General features: G+C 60.0%; 1 protein-coding gene across 1 annotated transcript; it reads left to right on the top strand.

Moving 5' to 3' along the window:
• The first annotated feature begins 165 nt into the window (after positions 1-165).
• Positions 166-16,374, top strand: TMEM150A (transmembrane protein 150A). Its single transcript, XM_065399507.1, has 7 exons — positions 166-287; positions 4,424-4,471; positions 5,076-5,162; positions 7,291-7,358; positions 13,755-13,882; positions 14,315-14,492; positions 15,466-16,374. The coding sequence occupies exons 1-7, from the start codon at positions 223-225 to the stop codon at positions 15,705-15,707; spliced, it is 816 nt and encodes a 271-aa protein (XP_065255579.1). The 5' UTR covers positions 166-222; the 3' UTR covers positions 15,708-16,374.
• Positions 16,375-17,019: the final 645 nt, after the last annotated feature.

Raw genomic sequence — 17,019 nt, 5'->3', positions numbered from 1 at the left:
GTGACTCCTCCCCCCCCCCCCCCGTGTAACAGTAGGTCTGGCTGCTGTTGGTTGACATTGGCATCTCTCTCTCTCTCTCTCTTCCAGGCAGGTGCCTTCTGATGGTTCCGAGTGGAGGCCTTGGGTTGTAGCTGGTGCCCACCCGTCCCCCCTTCTCCCTTCCCTTCCCTCCTCATCTCCGAGTCCCCCACACACACACATGTTCCGTATCTGGACTCACTAATGACAGCCTGGATCATCCTCCCCATTAGCCTGTCCACCTTCTCCATCACTGGGATATGGATCGTGTAAGCAGCCACTTTGCTCTGGTTTGTGTAGTGATGTGGGGAGGGTGCTGGCTAACCAACAGGGGCTGGGATCTGGCTAATGAACAGGGTGCTCCAATAGCCATGAGATTGGGTGGCTAGTCCATGGGCTGCTTCCTCTGACAGTCTAAGCCCCAAACCAAGTGACTTTGAATCCAGTGAAGGGCAGGTTCCCGCCTCTCTCTGAGCTAACAACCCCTCCCTTTAGTAGCCTCCTATGCTATGAACTGATTGTTGCCACCATGTTTTACTTGAGTCTTGGATTCACTCCAGTTCTGCCCCCTCCTGGTGTAACAGTGGCTGGCGGCTCTTTGTGTCCCCAGCCCAGCTCGGACTCCAGGGTGGCAGCTGTCTGGGGTGCTGGTGAGAGGTCACGGAGTGAGCACTGAGGTTTGCTTTGTGATGGGGTGGGGAAAATGGAAAGGTGGGGTGTGATTGTGAGCAATTACTTTGGGAGGTGCAGATACCACTATTCCAGTGCTGGGGGCACCTCTGGGTCCTCTCTGAGCCCTGCCCCTCTGTGATCAGGGCATCAAACTGGCATAAGCTGTGTGATGAATCCTCAGTCGCCAGGCTCCATGATCTGGGAGCCATAGCTACCTGTGGGGCCTGGCCAACATCCTGCCGCTTACACTTCAGTGCGTTCCCCTTGCTGTAGCCCCTTGGCCTGTGTCTGACATGGGAACCTGTGGGGGAGGGTTAACTGGATCCCCTTTGCACCAGGTAAATGGTGGTCACTACAGGGCTTAAAGGGTGGTCACTACAGGGCTCAGCATTCTTGTGTCTGACCCGTGGTGTCTGCTGAGTTTGGCTTCAGGACTGGCCTTACGATCCCAGAACGGGACTTCCTGCCTGCAGGTTGAGCGGCTCGAGGGCTGTGTTCCAACCCAGGGCAGCAAAGGGTCCACTGACGGCCGCTCCCGCGGGTACAGCCCTCTGGCACTTACCCCACTCACTGGGGCGGGGGGCGGGTAGCTACCGGCCAGTGTGTTTTCAGGCAGACCTAGATGCTAGTGGAACTGGGTGGGGTCCCTCTCCTAATCCTCCCCAAGGTGGGGCTGGCATGTCTCCCACGGTCCTCAGCACGGCTGCCTTGACAATAGCTGCCCTTGTCCTCATTTCTGAGAGAGCCCCAGTGTGTCCCTAACTCACCCTGCAGTACCAGGCTCCAGCCACTGGGGGGACCCTTGTTCTCATCCACATGGGCAGAGCCAGGGTCACCCCAAACCGTGTTGGGCTGAGTGCCCCTCTGCAGGAGGGGAGTCCCTGGGGGCTGCTGGTGCCAGGATTGAGGGGCAGGATTGAGGGGAGTGGCCTTGCAAAGCTGCCCATGAAACAGATGGGAATTCAGATGCAGAGTGCTAACCTAGGTGTAATCCTCTGGATCCGGCTGCTGCCTCACCTGCAGGGCCCCCTGCCCCATGAGGTCTCCACAGAGCCCGCTGGGGCAGGCTGGCCAGCCCGCCAGCCTTCCGGGACCCCATCACTGCCCCTGGGAGGCTCTTGCGCACGCTGGGTGCTTAGAGCAGCCAGCAGTTGTTGCTGATGGCTCCAGCCCTGGCCTGGGACCTCGGCAGTGAAGTGACAGCTTGGTTAAAGGCAGGGAGGTGGGAACTCGTTATAGATGGCGACCGGGGGCTTGTGCAGTTACACAGAGGGTAGCTCAGAGTCCCCTGTATCTCGCCCCCAGCTGCTCCTGGGGTTGGTGAAAACCCCCCTCCACACACACACACACACACACACATGCTCTCCCGGAGCCACTCGGGCGTTGCAGGGAGTGGGGAGGCTGTGCCAGTTTGGCCCAGTCTGGAGTGGCAGAAGCTCAGAAGGGCGTGGGGTCGGGGGGGGGGGGGGCCTGCCAGGGCTCAGCACCAGCCGCTCTCACTAACTGTAACTGGAGGTGAGGACTCAGGACCCTGATGGGAAGCAGGGCCTGGTGAGAGCGGGACGGAGGCAGGGCCCTCGGCCGGGGGGGCTGGCAGATGCGGTGTCAGGCCAGGCCATCAAGGTCAACCCCATCTGCTCCCCCAGTATAAGGAGGTATTGGGGAGGGGGCTGTGCTGGGGGCAGCTCTACACCAGGTGGGGGAGGGGTCAAAGGCGGCTGGAGACTCCTCAGAGCAGTTTGCCCCTGACTTTGCCTGTCAGGTGACCTCTGACCATACAGGGTCCTGGGCAAGGAGAGCAGGCCTCCGCATGCACCGGGAATGAGCCGGGCCTGGCTGCCCCCAGCAGCGTGGACACAAGGCTCAGCCCTTCACCCCTGCGGCTCCGCACGCGCCCTGCTCAGGGAGGGGTGGGGGTAGTGACAGAGTGGGGAGGGGGTCGCAGGCCGGGAGCTCAGCTGCCCCTCCCCTGCCAGCTCCCAGGCCTTTCTCGTGCTCTCTTGGGCCAGGCTATCAAACCGTAGTGCCCCAGCCTTGCCAGTGCAGGAGTCTGGGCTCCGCAAGGAGTCATGGCGGTGGCACTGCTGTGCCTTCAAACTGCCCCAAATCTGGCCCCCTAGCCCTGCTCCCCACGGAATAGCCCCTGGCCCGCATGCCCACTGGCCTGCCAGCCTGGATCACGGCTCTGAGCCGGTGCCCCCAGACCCCAGGAGCAGCCCCTCCCTGCCACCACCGCGGTGCTCTTTGCTCTAGCGTGATGGGCAGCTGGGGCAGTGCCCCCTCACCCAGGGCAACAAACGGGCTCTTCCACCCTTCTGCACCGGGGAGCCGATCTCTCCCCCAAGGCGGTTCTGCCCTGGGGTTGGGGCGGTGGGATCTGGGCTGTGAGCGTGGATGTTCTTGGCGCAGGCCCTGTGGTGACTGGCTGGAGCCCAGGGAGAATGGCTTGTCCCTGCGCTGGCACCGAAGGCGGCTGTTGAAGCTAAACAGCCGAGCGTGGCAGGACGAAGGGAACATTCCTTCATGTCGCCTTGGCTGCTGCTTGGCTCGGCTCCCCGGGCCGAGTGTGCGTCGCTCCACCAGCGGTCCAGATACCAGGCTGATCCGAGCCGTCATGCTGCTGGGGGAAGGGGAGCTATGGGGAAAGTTGGGGACCTCTCAGAATTGCTGGTAACTTTCCAACCCCCCACTTGGTCTTTCCGAAGGTGAGACACCTGGGAGTGGCAGGGGAAGCCGACTCACAAGACTTCCACTTCCCCAGCTCACGCATGGCCGTGCTCTGAAACGTCCTGGGGCACGTGCCCTGGTATCGGGTGTGCTGCGAAGCCAAGCAGATCCCAATCCCCGTTCTAGTGCCGTTCTGCTCTCCGAAGGGAGGATTTGGGGGGGATGGTCCTGCTGAGCCCAGTGCCCCCCCAGTAACTCCCCTTAACCCTGCGGAGACACCACCCATGGCAGGGGCTGCTCCTTGGGCAGCATCAGGCAGCGAGGGGCTGAGCTGTTTGGAGACCTCTGTGCACCCCGTCACCATGCAGGGCGGAAGCCAGTGAGGGAAGATCCCAGCGTTTGCAGAGGTTAGGAAAAATTTGTCTCTGCGCCTGTGACCCAAGGCTGCTTGATGGAGACTTACTCGGGGGACAAAGACTGAGCCCCCCAGTGCCGTGGCCGGTTGCTCTTCAGAGCAGAGCCCTGCATGCGGCGTTGGCTACGGAGCCCCTGGCTGCCAGCGCTGCAACAAGCACCAAAGAATGGAGCCGTTTGGTTCCCCCAGCAAAGTGTGAGCTGAGCAGCTCCCTGGGCTGGGCAGGGCACTGGCTCGTGTCCCTGGAGGGGTTTGCTGGGGTGAGAGTGGTGGTGCTAGGGGGCAGAGGTAGCTGGGTATTTGGCCTGCGTGGCACAATGGGCAGGGCCTGTGTCATGTACCCCCAGGTGGGCTGGGTGAGGGGGTGTGGATGACACTGCCAGGTCTCTCAGCCCCGGTGAGCTGGCCTTCCCGGTGCTGTGTCCATTCCCAGCATCCCCCGGGCTCTTCAGGGCACCTGTCTGGAGATGGCACCATTACCCAGGGCTCGGCTGTGGACACTGGATGCCTCTCAAGGGGTTCTTAAGTTGGGCTCCCCTGCTCCAGAGGCTGGGGAGGTGAGAAGGCTCCTATGGGGCAGGAGGCCGGGTAGGTGCATTAATTCCCCTCGCTAGTTCAGAGGTGTGGTAACCTTGGCTCTGCTCCTCGCAGGTACGCCATGGCAGTGATGAACCACCACGTGTGCCCTGTCGAGAACTGGTGAGCAGCAGCCCCCGTGGCTGGCAGTGCACGGGCAGCCCCTGCCAGGCGCTGCGGCCCCACCCGCTTCCTTCCTTGCCCTGGCCAATTGTAGTACCTAATCTCTAACCAGTACGGTCAGGCTCCGGGGCCAGCCCCCGTGCTCCAGTCTAGCTCCTTGGCCTGGATCCGGAGTGCTGCCCCTGGGATGGGGAGAGCAGGGGGTGCCCAGGATGGTCCAGAGCACCAGCTGCCTGGCTATAACCTTCCCCTGCCTGCCTAGTGTGTGGGGCCTGGCGGCAGCCATGTTAAAAAGGCCCATGGTGGGGGAAGCAGTCCCTCTATGCTGCCAGGGGAGGGTGCCAGGGCTTCTGGGCAGCCTGGAGGAGGTGGGGCCATGTCTCCAGGCCCCCAGGACAGGGAGAGGAGCCCCTATGGTCTCCCCTGTCTATGGAGGGCACCGTGCCCAGGGATGGGTAATACGGACTATACCACCGCTCTGGGAAGCGGTAGGGCAGAGGTCAGTTGCTCCTGCCCCCCATGTCCGTTCCTAACTCCCCCGCTCCCCCCCGTGCTGTTCTGGCCCCTTTCATCCCCCTCCTCCCCACTTACCAATTGATTTCAGGTCCTACAACGAGTCATGCTCCTCCAGCCCTGCCAAGCATGGCTACCCCAAAAGCTGCTGCACCTTGGAAGATGTGCCTCTGATCAGGTGAGGCTGAAGCGGGGGTTGGTGTGAGTGGTACCTGGGGTCCATCGCGCTAGGGGTGTTATCCCACCCCGAGGAGCTTGCATGAGGCCAGAGGAGCTGCACCCTCTGCCCTAAGTGAGAGAGCTTCACAGCTCCCTCACCCCAGGGCAGCCCCAGCCTCGATGGCTGCCTCACTGTCAGTCTCCTCTTGCCGTCCGCTTTCCCCCCCCCCCCCCATGTATCACTCAGGGCTGGGGGCAGGGGTGCCGTGGTGGCTGCTTGCTGGGCTCTCCGGAAGTGCCAGGTGCCCAGAGCCCTCTGGCAGCATGTGCTGGAATGAGCCATGGCCAAGCTGCCTTTGTGCAACAGGGAGATGGTGCTGTGGGCCACTCAACCCACAGCCTGGGGGCCCAGGTGGGCACCCACAGGCCTGATCCCACCCTGCTGGGGGCAGCAGTGCAAACCAGCCAGCTCACCCCTGAGCTGCAGGGCCGGCACTTCCACTAGGCGACCCTAGGCGGTCGCCTAGGGCGGCAGGATTTGGGGGGCAGCATTTTGCCACCCTTGGCAGAAATTCGGCAGTGGGGGGTCCTTCCGCTCCGGGTCTTCGGTGGAAATTCGGCGGCGGGTCCTTCACTTGCTCTGGGACTCGCTGCCGAAGTGCCCCGAAGACGCGGAGCGGAAGGACCCCCACCGCCAAATGCTCAGAGGAGGAGCGATGCCGCCTAGGGTGGCAAAAACCCTGGCGCCGCTCCTGCTGAGCTGTGGCATTGCATCATGCCAAGTCACGTGCAGCATGTGTGGCATGGTGGAGGGCGAGTCAAGGAGGGGGATAGGGGAGCAGCACACCTTGGGGGACCCAGGGCCTGGCGCAATATGTGCCATGTGTGACAGGTTCCCCCCAGGGTGCCACCTGGGGCTGGGGTACCACTGAGCCTCTGACCCACCAGCCTGGGCTTCCTCTCACACTGTGCTGCTGTGACAAGCTGCAAAGCCCTCCAAGCCTGCACTTTCACCAGCATTCACACAGGTGCAGTCACATGCAGGCTCTCTGACCACCAGCTTCTCAGCCTAGGCCCCCAGAGCAGTACCGTCCTGCCCTGATCAAATCTGGCCAGTATATGGGTTTAATACCTGGTCCACCGCTCCCTCAATGTGAAGAGGACCATGCACACTTGTAGTAACCAAGCTGAGATTTTTCCCCAGGCACCTTAGTCAAACACACACTGGTTTAGATTAAAACTTAAAAGAAGTGTATGAATTACAGAAAGATAGATTTTAAGTAATTGTAAGTTATAGCAAACCGATCAAAGCAGGTTACCTAGCAAATAAACCAAACCACAAACTGAGCTTAACACACTAGATAGCTAGGATATGAATTAGCAAATTCTCACCCTGAGTGATAAACAGGCTGGCAGATTCTTAAGGCACAAGCTGCCTTGGCTTTGCAGCTTGGCTTTCCCCGGCTTTAATACACAGGCTAAAAATCCCTTAACCTGGGACCATCACTTCCCCCCGTTCAGTCTTTATTCATCAGGTGTTTCCAGGTGTGTTGTTGTCGGGAGAGGTGAGGCCCCCTCACGTTGTCATTGCCCCTCTTTTAGATCTTCCCCCACACTTGCTGGAAAGCTCTTTTGCTGTGACCTGGGTCAGACAGTTCCCATTGTGAAGTGCTATCTCTGAGAGGTTTCTGTTGCACGCAGTTCCTGGGGTAATCCTGGTGCTTGTGCAATTCCTCAGTAAGCCATTAACATTGTTTGGCCTTTTTACAGTTGTACCTGAAAGGCTGCTTGTGGGTGTTTTCAACCTCACAACATGTTTCCATAGCCCATACATAGCCAAACTTCACATATGCCGGTAGCACATACAGTCCAACGAGATATTACTGTTGAGCAGATCAAGACTTAGATCTCTCACAAGGCACACTTTGTGCAAAACAGAATAATTACATGACAGTGGTGAATATTGGGGTGCCAAGGTGTCACCATGCCCAGGAGGCACGCGAGGGCACAGGAGCCAGGGAGGTGACCGGCCCAGAGGGGTGCTGGATGGGGGTCACACCCACCCCCTTTCCATGCCTACCAGGGGGAGGCGTGTGCTGCTCCGATCATGTCCTGGCTTTGCTGACTGCTTTCTCCTTGCCTTGCAGTAAGTGTGGCACATATCCCCCTGAGAGCTGCCTCTTCAGCCTTATTGGGAACATCGGGGCTTTCATGGGTAAGTGTCCACCCCGCCTGGCCTGCTGAGGAGCCGCTCTGTGCAGAGGGCTCTTCCTGTGACTGCCTTGGCCTGCTGGCCACGTAGCCCGCACCAGGCTCAGCCTCCCTGCTGTGGGGCCGGATCTGGGGCTGCATTTGCTGATCTGGCTCGGTAGAGGGGACCCTTTGCTGTTCTGTCCCCAGCGCTGCCTCTGCATTGGACTGGGGCCCGACCTCCCCGCTGGGCAGGCAGCAGATCCCCACCGGGGCACGGAGCGGGCTGCTCCCTTCCCAGGGCGGCTCAGTGGTGGGTGGAAGGTTTTCTTTGCAACAGAAGTGCTGGAAACTGTTTAAAAATGTTATGCTTGTGGGATATGCTGAGGACATTGTCACGGATGCACAGGTCATGCCCACTCTCTGAGCCTTTGCATGCCTGTCTCTCGCCATGGGCCCCCTCAGGGAGTGCCCTTGCTCTGGACCCCCGGGGCCTCCACTCCCAGAGGGAATGATGCAACCCTGTTCTCTAGACCGGAGTGACTCTCAGCCAGCGTAGAATAGGAGGGTTTCTTGAGCATCTGAACACAGCATAGGAAACTCTCAGGGCCTCAGGCCTGGCCTCCCTCAGCCCAGCACATCCAAGTCTCCCCTGCATCCAGGTGGGCTCTGCCTGCTCCCCCTCTCCAGCCCTGAGCCCCCCTGCTTCCCAGCTGGGCATCTGAGATCACCGGCCCCAAGTCCCGCCTCTGTCCACTGTCTTCTATCCAGGTAAACAGGGTCACCTGGGCCTCCTCTCCTCTCTTCCGGTCTCTGGCTGGAAGCGGCTGGTCAGGTCACTGGCATCCTCTCTTTATAGCTCATTGTCCTCCCACTGGCCAGAACCGGCTGTGACTCCTGAGCTGGGCCTCCGGGTCACCAGTCACTGGGGTCTCCATTCTCCAGGCCATTGGCTGGGGTCCCAAGTTCCGTGGCTGGTCCTCTGTAACAACAAACTCCCTCTCCCCTCACCTTCTTAAACCAGTAACCCCCAGGGAAACTGCATCCCACCCCCTCTGCATGAAAACCATCAGAAAAAAAACAAGAAACCCCCCCCCCCCCCCACTTCATCACAGGATCCCCCGGCCCAGGGAGTGGGTCTGTCACTGCCAATCCTGTGGCCTCAGGAGCTGCTGTGGCTCAGAGCCCTCAGCCCAGTAGCCAGCCCATAAGTGTAAAGGTCTTACCCTGGCTTCCATGGGCCTGGCTACGCCTTTTATGGTGATCCCTACTGCCCTGCAGGTCCCCCTGGGCCTCCCCAAGTTCTTAACTACCAGACACTTTCCCCTCTGGTTTGTCATCCCCAGAGGTGTGAACCTAGCTCCCCAGTCACTGTGGTGGACACTCCATGCAGGTTGCACACTAGTGAGCTGGTGGGGGTGAAAATAACCAGTTGATTTAATAGACCCCCCCCCCCCCCAGATTCAGAGATGAGATAGCAAGGGACTGAACAGCTTCCCCTGGCGCATTCAACATCTGCAGGCTTTCCACTGGCTCCCCGCATGCCCCTGCCACAGGCTCCAGCGCTCAGGCGGCCCCTCGAGCTCTGGGGGCCTTCCATTGGGGGAGGGTGGGGGGGTTTCTCGTCAGTCACTATCAATACGCACAGTGGGGGTGTGATGGGTTCCTCGTGGGGTGCCACCTGGAACTGGGGTGCCACCTGGAACTGGGGTGCCCCTGACCCACCAGCCTGGGCTCCCTTTACCTAGTACTGCTGTGACCAGCCTGTCAAACCCTCTCCCAGGCTCCAGCACACATACAGGTAGGGACACACCCAGCTGCTGAACATCTGGAAAAGGGGGTAAACAGTGAGGTGGTGAAATTTGCAGAACTACTCAAGATAGTTAAGTCCAAAGCAGACTGAGAAGAGAATCTCACAAAACTGGGTGACTGGGCAACAGAATGGCAGATGAAATTCAATGTTGATAAATGCAAAGTAAGGCACATTGGAAAACATCCCAACTATACATATAAAATGAGGGGGTCTAAATTAGCTGTTACCACTCAAGAAAGAGATCTTGGAGTCCATGGATGGCGGGTATCGTAGGCATGGGAAGGCCAAACAGCCTGATGTCCCCGGCCCATGCTCCACCTCCATACCCCACTCTGCCTGCTGTTCCCTGCGGCAGGCAGGTTGGGGCCTGCTCGCGCCTGGGCCTGGGCCCGGGCCCAGGCCCACCCCAGCTGAGCTGTCTGCCCACCCAGTGCTGGGGCCAGCAGCTCTGCGGGGAGGTGCCTTCACAGGCGGGGGGGCATGCTGGCCAGGGGTCGGGCCCAGCGGCGTGGTGCTCCGAGTGGGGGCTGGGTTCTGGTGGGCACAGAAGGGGCAGGGCTGGGGGGCTAGCCTCCCCAAGTCAGGGGTTTACCCACCACCCATGTTGGAATCATTGCAGTTAGTTCTCTTAAAAACATCACTCAATGTGCAGCGGCAGTCAAAAAAGCTAACAATGTTGGGAATCATTAAGAGAGGGACAGATAATAAGACAGAAAATATCATATTTCCTCTATATAAATCCATGGTATACTCACATCTTAAATACTGTGTACAGGTTGCCCCATCTCAAAAAAGATATATTGGAATTGGAAAAGGTTCAGAAAAGGGCAACAAAAATGATTAGGAGTAAGGAACAGCTTCTGTATGAGGAGAGATTAATAAGACTGGGACTTTTCAGCTTGGAAAAGAGATGGCCAAGGGGGGATATGATAGAGGTCTATAAAATCATGACCGGTGTGGAGAAAGTAAAGAAGGAAGTGTTATTTACTCCTCATAACACAAGAATGAGGGGTCACCAAATGAAAATAGGCAGTAGGTTTAAAACAAACAAAAGGAAGTATTTTTTCACACAACACAGTCAACCTGTGGAACTCCCTGCCAGAGGATGTTGTGAAGGCCAAGACTATAACAGGGTTCAAAAAAGAGCTAGATAAGTTCATGGAAGAATAGATCCATCAATGGCTATTAGGCAGGATGGGCAGGGATGGTGTCCCTAGCCTCTGTTTGCCAGAAGCTGGGAATGAGTGAGAGGGGATGGATCCAGTGGTGAGCTGGAGCCGGTTCCCACCGGTTCGCAGGAACCCGTTGTTAAATTTAGAAGCCCTTTTAGAACTGGTTGTTCCAGGACAACCGGTTCTAAAAGGGCTTTTAAATTTAACAAAAGCTTCGGCAGCTGTCCATCCTGTCCCCGGCCCCAGCTCACTTCCCCCTTCCCCCCCCCGAACGCTCCGCCCCCCTTCTCCTCCTCCTCCCCTGCTTCCCGTGAATCAGATATTCGCGGGAAGCCTGAAACAAGCAGCAGGCAGGTAAACTGGGGTGGGGATGCGTGAGGAGGGCTCTAGAGAGGCGCAGCGTGGCCCAGTCCAGCTCTGGCCGAGCAGCTCCCTCCGGCCTGGCCCCCCGGCCCCGCCGAGCGCCCCAGCCCGGTCCTGGCCACGGCCGAGCACCCCCGGCCCCAGCGGTGCTGGCCCCGAGTGGCTCCGGCCTGGCCCTGCTCGGCTCGGGCCCCGCGGCCCCGGCCCCGGCTGAGCGGCTCGGGCCTGGCTCAGTTTGGCTTGGGCCCCGCGGTCCTGGCCGAGTGGCTCCGGCCCAGCTTGGCTTGGGCCCCGCGGCGCCGGCCCCGGTCCCGGCCGAGCGGCTGCGGCTCCGGCCCGGGCCCGGCTCCGGCCCCGGCCGAGCGGCTCTAGGCCGCGCGGTCAGGGGGCAGGGAGGGGGTTTTGGAAGAGGGCAGGGGAGTTCGAGGGGTTGTGGGGGGATGGATAGGGGTTGGGGCGGTCAGAGGGCAGGGAACTGAATGGGGGCAAGGGTCCCAGGGGCAGTCAGGAAGGAGCAGGGGTTGGATGGGGCGGTGGGGGGCAGTCAGGGGCAGGGGTTCCGGGGGCAGTTGGGGACAGAGAGAAGGGGTGGTTGGATGGGGCAGGGGTCCCGGGGGGCCATCAGGAATGAGAGGAGGGGTTGGATGGGGCGGCAGGGGGCAGTCAGGGGACAGGGAAGGGGGGTGGATGGGGCTGGGGTCCCGGGTGGGGGGGCGTCAAGGTACGTGGGGGGTTGGATGGGGCAGGAGTCCCTGGGGGGGCACAACCCCCTCGTGGGGTGAGGAGGAGGGAACCTGTTGTTAATATTTTGGCAGCTCATCACTGGATGGATCACTTGATGATTCCCTGTTCTGTTCATTCCCTCTGGGGAACCTGGGATTGGCCACTGTCGGCAGACAGGACACTGGGCTAGATGGACATTTGGTCTGACCCAGTATGGCTGTTCTTATGTTCATACATATGCTGTGATCAGCTCTGCAGGGGGAGACTACAGCTAAGGAACTGCTCAAGTGCACACCCCCCTCGAGAGTGTAAACTCCAAATTATACCATCTTACATGGCACAGAGAACTGTACAGCGTAAGCTCATGAAATCGCCCCCTCCCTCAATGTGGAGAAGGATATGTAACAGCTTTCTGCCCCAAGTTAGGACTCCCCACACTGGTTTTAGATAAAGCAAAAACAAGTTTATTAACTACAAAAGATAGATGTTAAGTGATTATAAGGGATAGCAAACAGATCAAAGCACATTACCTAGCAAACAAACAAAACATGCAAACTAGCTTAATATACTAAAGAGATTGGATATGAGTAGCAACTTCTCACCCCAGGTGATGGTTCAAGCAGGCTGCAGAGATTCTTAAGGGGCCAGCTGCACTTGCTTACAGCTTAAAAGCCCCTCTAGCCTGTGTCCAGCACTTAGGGTGACCAGATGTCCCGATTTTATAGGGACAGTCCGATTTTTGGGTCTTTTTCTTATATAGGCTCCTATTACCCCCCACCCCCTGTCCTGATTTTTCACACTTGCTGTCTGGTCACCCTACCAGCACTTCCCCCAGTTCAGTCTTTGGTCCTCGGGTGTTTCCAAGAGTCTCTTGGGGGAAGTCAGTGAAGAACCCTGATGATGTCACCCCCCTGCCTTAAATAGCTTTTGCATATGGTGGGAACCCTTTGTCTCCAAGCTTGGTTCCCATGCCTTTCAGTGGGAAAACACTGGGATTCCAAGATGGAGTCCTGCACCAGGTGACCTATCCCTGTAGTGCCACAGCAGCCATTGCTCAGAGGCCATTTGTAGCATCCTCAGGAAGACCCTCAGGTGGGGAATAAGCGCCTTCTAAGGCCTATTGTTCTCCTTAATGATTCATTAATTTGAATGGGCCCTTCCCAGCCAGCCATCTAGACAAGTGATTTTCAAACTGCGGGTCGCGACCTAGTACTGTTAAAAGTCCCATCAGTGGTGCTGCCTGGCTAAGGTAGGCTAGTCCCTACCTGTTCTGACATCGCGCTGTGCCCCGGAAGCGGCCAGCAGGTCCAGCTCCTAGGTGGGGGGAGCCACAGGGCTCTGCCTTCTGCCCCCGCCCCAAGCACCGGCTCTGCACTCCTGGCCAATGGGAGCTGGGGGGGGGGGGTGCCTGTGGGCGAGAGCTGTATGGAGACGCTTGTGCACCTCTGCCTAGGAGCTGGACCTGCTGCTGGCCGCTTCCGGGGTGCAGCGCGGTCCGCAGTGCCAGGACAGGCAGGAAGCCTGCCTTAGCACCCCTGCTGCACCGCTGACCTGACGCTACCCGAGGTAACCCCGAGCCCCAATCCCCTGCCCAGCCCTGAGCCCCCCAAACCTGGAGCCCCTTCCTGCACCCCAAACCCCTTGTCCATGGCCCCACCCCAGAGCCTGCACCCCCAGCCCAGGGCCACCTCCTGCACCCCAACCCCTTGCCCCAGCCCTGAGCCCCTCCCACACCCCAAACCCCTCATCCCCAGCTCTGTTGGGTTGCGGGCATCAACAATTTTCTTTAACTGGGTGCCCAGAAAAAAAGTTTGAAAACCACTGCCCTAGTGGGCGTTCCCCAAGTGTAAACACATTTGTAATACAGATACACAGTCAATATTTCGCAATTCAGATACAGAAATGATCCATGCACACAAGTAGGATAATCCTATTCAGTAAAGCAGAACCTTTCCAATGACCCTCCCATGCCTTATCTGGCATACAATCGATCAGAATTGGGCTGGAATGCTCCTCGCTCTGAAGAATACGGGGTGCAGTGTCCCAGGAGCGATCCCCAGGTGCCTCGTTTCAGTGGTGTTAATGGCCCTGGGGTCTGCGAGGGCTTGTTGCTGTGGCTGGGTTTGTGAGCACAGCTGGCTTGGGGGCACCTCCCCCAGCTGGCTGCGAGGTGGAGCTGACGGTTCCCAGCCAGCTTCTCTAGCCCCACACACCTCACGTCAGAGCCACGGCCCAGCCAGGCAGCTGGAGTCCCGGAGGGGGAGCGCCCCATGGCTCCTGGTGTGGCTGGGGTCCTCTGGGTGTGGGGGGAGGTAGCCCCCAGCCCTGCTAACAGTCTGTCTCTCGGCAGTGGTGCTGATCTGCTTCCTGCGCTATGGGCAGCTGATTGAGCAGAGCCACCGCTCCTGGGTCAACACGACAGCGCTTGTCGCGGGCTGCACCAACGCTGCCGGCCTCGTCGTGGTTGGCAACTTCCAGGTGGGCTGGGCAGGGGCCAGGCTCTTCTCCTGCCCTGGCACCCTCAGCCTCTCAACCCAAGGGTGCCACGTGGCCCCTGTCCCCCGTACCCTAAGCTAGCTGTGATGTCCCTTTGCTGGGGGGAGGCTGCTGCCTGTCTGGCCATGGGGGGAGGAGGGGGCAGATGCTAGCTCCCCAGAAGGGCTGGGTGAGAAGAGAGGAAGGGGCTTGGCAGCTGTGGAGCGGGGCATGTCTGGGGCATGCGGGTGATAGGGAAGCAGCGCAGAATGGGAGGAGCTACTGGGGTGCAGAAGAAGCAAGCCTGGGATGGGGGGGGGGGTTGTGCAGGGCCCCCGTGGTGTGAGATCAGCCAGGCTGAACTGGGAGGGGGGAAGGGGGGGCCTGAGGGGCAGGAATGGCCCAGGCTCACTGCTGTCCCTCCCTCTGCCCCAGGTGGACAATGCCAAGTCCCTGCACTACATCGGGGCGGGCATCGCCTTCCCGGCCGGGCTGCTCTTCGTCTGCCTCCAGTGCATCCTCACCTACCACACTGCCATCAGCGCCCTGGACGGCTGGATGGCGCACCTCCGTGTCTCCCTCACCGGCATGGCCTTAATCGCCCTCGTCCTCAGTATCCTTCCGGCTGCGGGTTCCCAGCCACCCGCCTGGCCCCCTTGCCACCCAGAAGGCACAGGGCACTAACCCCAGCTCAACATCCATGAACGTCACCTAGGTAACCGCAGGGCTGTGTCCTGCAGGCCGCACCAGGGAGCCTGCTGCCAGCTCTGAGCTAACGCAGCTGCCCCATGTTTGATCCCTGGGCCCGATGTCCCCCCGTATCCTCAGAGAGCAGGGTAGTTCCCAGGGCTGGAGCAGAGCATCGGGCTCTCCCTACTGCAGGGTAGGGGCATCACCTGGGGCCACGTCTGCTGCTGAAGGGGCTATAAACTGGCAGCCCCTCTCTGCGCCTCAAACGGGACGGCCTAGCACAGACACTGGGAAGGGCTGTGGCATATGGTGCCCTCTACAGCTCTGCCTGGCTGACCTCCCTGGTGCCAGGGTGCCCCCAGCATGCCAGGGGCTGGCCCTCTCCTGCTGTACTGATGATACATGGCAGGGTCCCCTGCCCCAGGCCTCACCTGTACCCACAGCCTCTAGCACTAGTGATCAGGGGCTGTGTGTGCCACCCTGCAGGCAGCACAGGGTTAAAGATACCCATTTGCCTGAGGCTAGAGCCACATCCCCCCTCCCCATGGGCACCTCCTGCGGACAGGCTGGGGTGGGGGGGGAGGGAGTGAGCTCGAGGGTGGCCAGGCTTGGGGGCAGGGAAGGTTCATAAGGGTCATGCCAGGTGTGAGCTGGCCCAGGGGGCTTCTGGCATGCCTCCCCTCCCCTCCCCTCCTCCTGCAGTGGGGGTAGGGGGGTGGTGCCTGGAGTCAGTCCCCAGGGGGAGGGGAATGAGTGAAGCTGGTGCCCCTTCCCCCCATGGTTTGGGGGGGAGGGACAGGACTCCAAGTCAGTGTGCAGGGTGGGGAGTGGGGTCTCTGACTCCACCCTCTGCTGAGGCCACACCCAGTGGGTGCCTTTCCTTAGCCAGCCCCTAGGCGGTGTCTTCTTCATCCACGAGAGCCCCCTGCTGCAACACCTGGCGGCCATCTGCGAGTGGGTCTTTGTCATCGACATGCTGGTCTTCTACGGCACCTTCGCCTACGACTTCGGGGCCGTCTCCACCGACACCCTGGTGACGGCGCTGCAGCGGGCCAGCAGCCGGGGCTGCAAGTCGCCCGGCGGCAGCAGCACCTCCACCCACCTCAACTGCACCCCTGAGAGCATCGCCATGATCTGAGCAGGGGCTCCCCTCCCCCCTCTTTGATTTTGTACCAAAAAACATTTTTTAAAGGAAAACATAGTATTGGGGCTGCCCCCCACAGCAGGGCCGTGCCCAGCAGCCCTCCCTGCTGGCCAGCCTAGCTGCTGCATCGATGGCCAAAGGGTGCCCTCGGGTGGGGCCGCCAGCCTTCTCCTACCCGGGCTGGCTCCCGCAGGCCCTCACTCCCTCTGCAGATCAGACCCCTGCCGGCAGCAGCTGCTCAGGGAAAGGAGACCGGAGCTGGCTGCAGGGCACGACTGCTCATACTGCTCTGCTGGGGGCTTTACTACCCCCGTCGGAGCAGCCTCTCCTGGCCGGGAGCCCTCTGCACAGGTTCCCTTGCTCAAGCCCCTGCCCCATTCAGGAAGGATTTGGGGTAACCCCAAAGCAAAGTGGGGGGGGGACGCACAGGGCTGTTCGATGGTGTCTGACCTTTGGAGGGAGGGTCTTTTCTCCCCCACCCATTAACCCCTCTCCTTCCTCTCCCTGTCCTGGGGGAGGTCTTGGCAGTGGGATGGGGAATGACGTGGCAGGGGGCAGAGAGCCTTGATCCCCATCCTTCTGAGCTGGTTTCTTTGGGTAAACCGGATTGGTATTTTTAGTACTTTTTATATCTCTAAGGTGCATAAAGAGACTTGTATTGGAGCAGGGTGTGCTGCCTGGTCACTGGGGAGCTCCCTGCGGAGGAGCCCTGCATACCTGCCCGGGGTTGGCAGGGCTGTGCTGCCCACTGGGCCAGCCTTGGGCACGGACAACCAGGGCCTGGTTCCCCCCTTGCTCATGACACCTCGGGGCCCCTGTGGCAGGTGGCTGCCCCCTGCAGGCCATGGGAGCTGCCCCACACGCCCCAGGGGCAAGCCCTCTCCTTGCGTAAGTGGGGTAGTCTGCTGCAGCTGGCTGGTTACTGAGCTGGGGGCACCCACCAGCTTTTCATCCTTCATGGCTGTGCCCTCCCTGCCTCCGTCAGCTGGGCTTCCATTGCTGGGGAGCATAACCCCACTGGAGACCAGGATTCTCCCACTGCCCCCCAGCTGGGTGCTCCTGCCTGGGGGTGAGCAGAGAGTCCTGGGCCACACCAGGGACAACGTTGCCCAAATCCCTTTTCCATCAAGCTGGGGGGGGGGGGGTAGCTGAATCCAAGAGAGGGTCCCCTGGGGCCAGCTGGGCTCCAGCTCCCCCTAACTGGGGAGGGGTGTCACACCAGCAGCCCCATTAAACACAGATTATGGGGAAACAGCCCAAATCCCCTGGCCCTCCCAGCCCCAGCTGTTCTGAGCCCAGTGCTGGT

The sequence above is a fragment of the Emys orbicularis genome, chromosome 2 (assembly GCF_028017835.1).
Source record: "Emys orbicularis isolate rEmyOrb1 chromosome 2, rEmyOrb1.hap1, whole genome shotgun sequence".
Taxonomy (NCBI): domain Eukaryota; kingdom Metazoa; phylum Chordata; order Testudines; family Emydidae; genus Emys; species Emys orbicularis.
The sequence above is the reverse complement of the archived record's forward strand: the minus strand, read 5'-3'. Positions and strand labels throughout refer to the sequence as shown.

Excerpts from the sequence above, each read along its gene's own strand:
- TMEM150A (XM_065399507.1), top strand. The coding sequence starts at position 223 with ATGACAGCCTGGATCATCCTCCCCATTAGCCTGTCCACCTTCTCCATC. Across the intron at positions 4,472-5,075 it reads GTGTGCCCTGTCGAGAACTG|GTCCTACAACGAGTCATGCT; the intron begins GTGAGCAGCAGC and ends AATTGATTTCAG. Across the intron at positions 13,883-14,314 it reads TCGTGGTTGGCAACTTCCAG|GTGGACAATGCCAAGTCCCT; the intron begins GTGGGCTGGGCA and ends CCTCTGCCCCAG.